The 7,629-nt window shown below is 40.7% G+C and overlaps 1 protein-coding gene across 2 annotated transcripts in view; it reads right to left on the bottom strand.

Moving 5' to 3' along the window:
* dmgdh (dimethylglycine dehydrogenase) overlaps positions 1–7,629 on the bottom strand; it is a 15,414-nt gene that overhangs the window by 3,136 nt on the left and 4,649 nt on the right. For both annotated transcript variants that reach the window (XM_032540398.1, XM_032540397.1), the window contains exons 6-11: positions 4,075–4,323; positions 3,782–3,980; positions 2,906–3,075; positions 2,656–2,809; positions 1,110–1,275; positions 886–1,016 (exon numbers count right to left, since the gene is read on the bottom strand). In XM_032540398.1, coding sequence (XP_032396289.1) covers positions 886–1,016; positions 1,110–1,275; positions 2,656–2,809; positions 2,906–3,075; positions 3,782–3,980; positions 4,075–4,323 — 1,069 coding nt within the window. The remainder of the gene's footprint in view (positions 1–885; positions 1,017–1,109; positions 1,276–2,655; positions 2,810–2,905; positions 3,076–3,781; positions 3,981–4,074; positions 4,324–7,629) is intronic.

Consider the following 7,629-nt stretch of genomic DNA (forward strand, 5'->3'; position numbering starts at 1 on the left):
TGTGTGTGTGTGTGTGTGTGTGTGTGTGTGTGTGTGTGTGTGTGTGTGTGGTTAATTGTCTCTCTTTGCGAATATGCATGAAAATACTGCATCAAAACTAACATTTCTTACAGTGTAGGCGACCTATGCTTTCGAATACTAAAACTACAATGACCACAATACATAGAGTTGCAAAATGGAAGAAGCCATTTTTAACTTTTAACTTTTTTAACTAGTTTTCTCGATAGACAGTGTTATGTGACTGACATTTGGAGTACTTCTACAGCTTGGAAGGACATGAAACTCTTCCAGTTGAATCATCAGTACAAATGATTAACAACTGTGTTAGAAAATATCTGGTTCTAGGATTATAACTACGACTTCAAAAGGTGCATTTCAGCAAGAAAAATCCAATCACAGAGCTTAAAATTCTGTAACATGCACCGCTAACGGCAGGCGAAGACTAAACCTTGTTGACTGCTGCCAAGACAAAGCGTTTTGAATTTCCTTCCATTCTCATTCGCCTCAGACTCGCCACTTCTCCATGGCAATGTTGGCCGATGCTTATGGGTATTTAAACCCCTTCACCATGCCAAAATTACAGACAAAACATGTTTTATCAGTAAGAAAGTAGAAATAATTTAAACTGGTCATAATATAAACCTATAGTGTTGTTACATCATAAGGGAACATCCCATGTTTCTATGTTCAGTGGCACTAAGGATATTGTTTAAAAAGGAAAATTTAAATGGGAAGCCTATTATGATCAATTACCTTTATGCTGTACTTGCTTCATTATTTAGGCAGATGTCATGTAGGACCATAAATGAAGACCAATCTTTCCTGCTAAGTTAGCTAACGCGAGCCTGATTAACGTGAGTGAGATCGTGTGAAAAACAGTTTCACCTGAGATCATGTCCCTCTGATCCCGAGCCTGTGATGAGCAAGAATTCTCCTGGTGCCACCTGGGTAATGGTGACCTCAGCAAAGACTCTCCCAGTGGGTGTCAACATGTGGCTGATATTAGTCAGGCCGACCTAAAGACACACAGGTCAAATATATAATGAGTCAGAAGAGAGACGCATGTACTTTAAACAACTCACACTGGTGTTATTGAAGGTGCGCCTTACCTTGGGCATGGTGTTGGCGAACAGGCGGTCCAGCAGCTTGTGAGAGTCCGTCCCCTTCACTATAAACTTGGCAAAAGGCGTCAGGTCGATCACTCCCACCTTCTCCATCACCAGCTTGCACTCTCTACCAACAGGTCCGAACCAGTTGGTGCGTCGGAAACTGGGCCTGAGCACAACACCAGATCAATGAACGCTTTATATCTTTAATGAAAACCACTACTTGTTTTACACTGGCTCTTTCTTTTGGCTTCATTGCATAATGAAAAACTGATGTGGAAGTATAATAAATGAACTAAAGTCTATGAAGACTAAGAGTCAACAGTCATTCTAGCAGCTCTCTGGGGTGACATTTTGGCATGAGTTAAATGCTAACATCAGCATGTTAATATGATCACAATCACAATGCTAGCATGCTTTATGTTTAGCAGGTAATACCTTTATCTTGTTCACCATCTTAGTTTGGCTTGTTAGCATGCTGACGTTTGATAATTAGCAGCAGAAAAGTACAGCTGAGGCTGATGGGAATGTCATTAGTTTTGTAGGGATTTGGTCACACCCCAAATAAACCATAGTGGACACATGTCCACACCTCATGGTGGCTCTAGATGAAAAGTCATGGATGGATGTCTGTACAAAATTGCATGGCAATTTATCCAATAGTTGTTAAGATATCTAAGTCTGGACCAAAGTGGTGGATCAACCAACCAACACTGGCATCACTAAAAGCCATGCCAAAGGTTTGCCTAAATTTACAATATGGTAAAAAACAGAGCTGCATAGCAAGATTATGACTGCGGCTTTAACATTTGTACAAAGACAAACGCCAAGTATACAGCCACTGAGAAGGCCAAATGGTTTCTACACTCACAGCTGTGGCAAGACTCCAAACATCTGCCCGAATTTCAGCAAGAAATCTGTGATGGTGCGTTTTATTTTTTAAATATATCACGGCACATATTCAGAGATGGTAAAGGTGTGTCAAATGCAGCTGGATTTTTGCAGCTGTCCTGTTCTTTTCCAGTGTGGTTTCTGAATGACTAAATGGTTCTCTTGTGCTGCAGCTTAGTGTTGGACAATATGTATATATACAATATATATATATCACAAGCTCTTCTGTGTCTATATGGGGACATGTGTTTGTGCTTTGGGCCAAGAACACTGTGTCCTTAGAACATTTATTCTGACAGCTAGGCATCTCCAGCTGGAACTATCTGAGCGACTCTCTTCATGCACTGCTGAAGACGCACTATGTTCTCCTTCTGTCCCCACAATGATGAGAGGGTATGGTAAAACTGGGAGGTGGTGTGGTGTGGCTCTGGTGCGGGAATGTGTGATTGCTGGTAATTAAACGGTTCCAACAAAAGCTGAAACAACAGTTGGGAAACATTTTGATCAAGTGTTTACTTCTTGAAATAATGGCTATTGTTCATTTCTAAGAGTTATTGTGTGCATCTTACCAATCAAAACAACAAAGATATTACTAGAAATTTAGAGAATAGATTTTAACGTCATATTTTATATCAGCCCTGCAAACTGGATGACTTACTTGTATCCAATGTCATCTCCAGGTTTGTAGAACCAGTGCGGTTGTTCCCAGCCAGCGTGAAAACCCATGGATGCTTTGTCCTTCAGCAGCTCGTAAACGCCGCTGGTTCGGTAGGTCGGTCGCCCGGCAAAGCGCTCCTCTTTCGGGTAACCGACTGGAGAGATGGAACAAGAGACCGTCAAAAATTTACAAACCGTAGAAAGATAATGTCGCATCCGAAGAATGTGCAATTGTCTCGTATCCTTCTTACCCACATTGTTGAAGCCATAGGATTCTCGAGCTTTGGCGCACATGAAAGGCACGTCGGCCCATTTGCTGTAGCGGTTGGTGTCGCATTCAATCAGGTCGTAAGGAGGTTCTCCAGTCCGGATCCAGTCACTCAGGAACTTACCTATACCACCAGCATGGATGACCCCATACCTGAAAATAGACCAAAGTAGGGCTGAGCGATTAATTGTTTTTTAAATCGAAATTTTAAAGAATGCTTATCGTGACGATTGCAATTAATCGAATGTGAACATTTAGTTGAATTGAACATTTTTTATTCCTCTTTTTTTATTATATTTACTGTTTTTCCATAAGATAAATGCTGGAATAATGTTACATATCACAGATTGTCTAAAGAGGTGTCTTATTTTTTGTGGATTTTTCATTCATTTCGTGTTACTTCATTTAGTTGAAAGTGCAATATGTAGATGCTGCTATTGAACTATATCAGAAATTTCAGTTTAGTGGAAAATACAGATTTTTTTATTAAATTATAACTTTAGCTTTTGTGATAATTGTTCTGTGTATGACTGTTCAATGTTCCATGCTTATTAAAAGAAAAACACCTGACCTCTGGCAATTCTAATTTCTGTTGTCATCCCTGCATTAGAACATAGAGCAGTTTTGATTGTGTTTCATGTTATAATGCCCATGACATGTTCTTATCTGTTACACAGTGAAAATCGAACCTTAACTAAACTTTTTAGATTTTTTGTATCAGAAATCGAATCGTAATCGCAATATTGCAATTAGATTTTTTTCCCCAAATCGTTGAGCCCTTGTCCAAAGTGTTGGGCGTTATTAATCAGCCCTGTTGGAACTATCTACTAAGATGCTAACCAATCTCCCAAACCCGTACCCGAATCCAATGGCCGTCCAGTAGTTGCGAACTCCTTGGTGTGGTCCGACCATGGGCAGCAGGTCGGGGGTGTAGGTGATTGGTCCAGACACAATGTTGATGATGTCAGCTTCCTTCAGCACAGGGACCATGTCCATGGCCATCTCAACGTGCTCCATTATCCTGTCAAGGTCCGACTCAAACAGCTCCTTCCCGAAACCTGCAGCAGCCACACGGAAACACAGATGGTTAGTTACAAGAAGAAGAAAAGAAAAAAAGGTTTTTTGACAATTCTGCATCCACGGAAGACAGACCTGGAGGCACTCCGTCTCTGACCCAGGAGTCCTGCAGCACCATCTTCTCCATCTTTTCATACGGGCCAAACAGCAGGCCGTCTCTTTCCTGACGCAGGTAGTAAGAGCCCTCCAGGTCCCTGATGACCGGCAACTCCGTCTTCAGAGCCTTCACCTCCGGTACCGTTGCCGTCACTACGTACTGGTGGTGCACTGGGATGGTGGGGTGTTCGAACCCAATCATCTTGCCCACCTCCCGGGCCCAGAAACCTTTAAAACACCAACAGAGATGCTATTAAATCAACTAACAAGAGAAAGTTAGTCCTGCCATGTGGGTTGAATTTAAATAAACAAAGTATGTGTTCATAGTCATCACAGCCCTTTACATATCAGGCTGCAGCAAGAAGACTGTTAGGTTATCCAATAAAAGACTTTTGCTTCCAGTCTTTATTCAAAGCTAAGCTAACCGGCCGCTAGCTTTATCAGAGGAGATACAAGAGTGGTATCATTTTCTCATCTAAGTCTTTCTTTCTCAAGAAAGTCAAACTAATTTCTTCCACGGTACCAGTAAGTCTTCCGGCAAACTGGCAGGGCTGTTACACTATGTTTTATTGGACCTTTAAGAGCTTATATGTCTCCTGGAGGACACACAAAGTTTGATGAATGAATCCGTTTGTGCGTAAGGAGGTACGCCTCCATCGACGCCCCTCTTTCACTATTTGGAAGGAAAAGTGAATAATTCTTTTCCGGTCAAAAATGATTCAGCAACAACCTAACGGACCATGATCACACTTTCCAATCAAGTTTAATTACTTTTATTCTTTTGAGATACAAACCCAAAACACAGGACATTTGAGTACCTTAACAATAAATATGTGCCTGTTTATAAAATGTCCAGATCTGCATGAGACTGTTACTGATTTGTGATACTGGACATGCATTGCCATATGCCAAGAGTGTATTGTCCAAGAATAGCATGGGAATCATCCGCTGGTGTTAAGTGTTTATCTTATATAGGCTGTAATTGAGACTGTATCATTTACTGTCATGTAATTAAAAAGGTAATTTACCTAATTTACAGATAAAACAAAAATTTAAAAAATAAAAAACGTGTGCTGTTGTAATAGGGAATATTACTTCAATAGAAAGTAGTTCCATCTATCTTTGGGGCTAGATGACATAATATTCTTTTGTAATTTGGGTGAACTGACCCTTTACTTAGAAGGTTTTTCCAACAGATAGAACAAGATAGACGGAATAACTATATGCAGTTCTGGGCAGGTGCTCCATCCTTTTATTTTTAAAAGGTTAAGAAATGTAAAATGCAAACATTCAGAAATAAACACAAACCCAACCAGCAACACAAATAGACACCTCGAGTCCGGACAGACAAAAAAAAAACACAGAGAACACATACAGAACTATTTAAAGAAGAGAACTTTTTGGAATCACCACGAGCATCTCGTGCTTTAACATCCTGGTATTTATAAAGTAACGTAAGAACAAAAAACTAAAAATCACAGGAGCCTCTCAAGTACAGATAAATTGGTATGGTTCCGTAAAAGTACAGCATGTACACCTTATTAGCTCGCACAGTTACAGCCCATTCTGCTGCGTGGCTCCGACCTCCACTGTCAAGCCAAACTGCTAATAATCACATTTTTGAAAGGTCACCAAACAAAACACAGAATATCATTGTTTCACAGCAGCAGTCAACACGTTAGGTAACAGCAGCAATTTATTTAGCAACTCATCTTGCAAATACAGAGGGAAACATCTGACTCTTTCGCTCTATCACAAAGTTCAGCAGCTGGTTCACACATTAACTGCCACATGACAAATATGCTCTGTTGTGAATCTGTAAGTGGAACACATGTGAACAAAGATCATGAGTGCCAAATCAGCTGCTGTGACCTGGAGTGGGACGCCAGGGCGTGCTTTGGTACTGAGACCTGTTGATCTCGTCCTCAGCTACAGCCTAAGCACACATTTAAATCAATCCCCAATTTGAATCAATTATATTTCAAACGGGGTTCATTTGGTTAATTGCGCGCAAGTTTGTAGCCCATTAACATTTACTTTTTATATTCTGTGTTTGCTCCATATGTGAACTTTATCTCACGTTGAGGGATGGGGTGGGGGTGCATGTACACAACATCCAGATAAGATCCCAGGCAGTTTAGGCAGGAGCTGGGCTGCAGAGGGGCATGTTTACCGGACGCCTGCACACAGGGCCGATTCAGGAAGACCCAGGAATAGTGATCAACGGCTTGAACCAGCTCTACGAAAATAACAACCTTAGAAACAAGTCCTGCTATGTTCACATCAGCCGTCCACGCTGTTGAAAACTATTTGCTTCTCTGTTTATGGACGTAAACGTATAATAATCAAGTCAAAAAAATGTCAGAAGGTAATTCTGCAGTTAATTGCCAAGTGTGAAATAGTCTATTAGTCTAATAATTTAAGAAAAATTCAAATTACAATTAAATTAAAAAAATTAATCCACATGTTGGACGTGTTGCGATTTGGATTTTGAAAACTAGTTAACAAGCAGGCAGAGAAGTTAACAGCTAAAAGTACTGAATAAACTCTCAGGAATTTGATAATGGACAGTAAAAGCAATGAGTAAATAACTGATACAGTAAGCTAAATGGTCAACTTTTGTGGGAAGGAGGGGTAGCCCGGGTTCGGACGAGCCATCGGGAGCACCAGGTGAAATTCTCAGTGACTTAGCCAGCTGATTGGCCTGGAGTCTCAGACCAGTGTTAACCCTTAGAAAGCCGTGGGACCGCCACTATTTCGGCCGACATTACCGCCTTTACAAGGTTTAACCCTAACCATCTACAATGGAAGTTTTGGGATCATATGAAACTAGATGATCTAAGCAATCCATTAGTACAAGGCATGTCATGCTAGCTTGTTGGTAAAGGAGGCTGAATAACGCTCCAAAGTGGTAAGACTATTTTCAAAGGGGTCCCTTGACCTCTCACTTTAAGATATCTGAATGATAATGAAGTTGTTTGGGTACCCAAATGGCATCAACCCAACAAACGCTGCAACAACTTAAATTTGAGCATGAGAATGGCCCTCATAAAAGTTATCAGAAAATAGTTACAGTAGGCTGTGGGTACTGGCCTTAACTTATGTTAGGTTCATTGGCCTGACTTATTATTCCAGTGCAGCACTGAGGAAGCATTACAGCCTGTCTTCCAAATGACGTCTCAGTTTCAACAGTGAGCAGACTGTTGGCTGGAGAAGAGGAGGGATTGAGGTTCTAGGCAAGGCTTTGTGTGGCAGCAGTATAGAATAGGAGAGATAAAGTAAGTTGAAAAACAGCTCTTTAAAGGGCAGAGAGAAGGTTTAATTAAAGATGGTTGGTGTTACGCAAGCTCAGCAAAACAGCTGCTTGTGGGTAATGGGTTTTAAACAATAACATAGGCTAACACAATGCATTAAAAAGAAGACTGAGGTTCCTGATGTTTGTTGGGAGGTGTTATCTTCCTGGCTATGTGTGATTTATTATGGGGGGATATTTCTGCAGCCCATCAATCTTTGAATCACAAAAAAAAAAAAAAA

The sequence above is a fragment of the Etheostoma spectabile genome, chromosome 16, assembly GCF_008692095.1.
Source record: "Etheostoma spectabile isolate EspeVRDwgs_2016 chromosome 16, UIUC_Espe_1.0, whole genome shotgun sequence".
In the NCBI taxonomy this organism is placed as follows: Eukaryota; Metazoa; Chordata; class Actinopteri; order Perciformes; family Percidae; genus Etheostoma; species Etheostoma spectabile.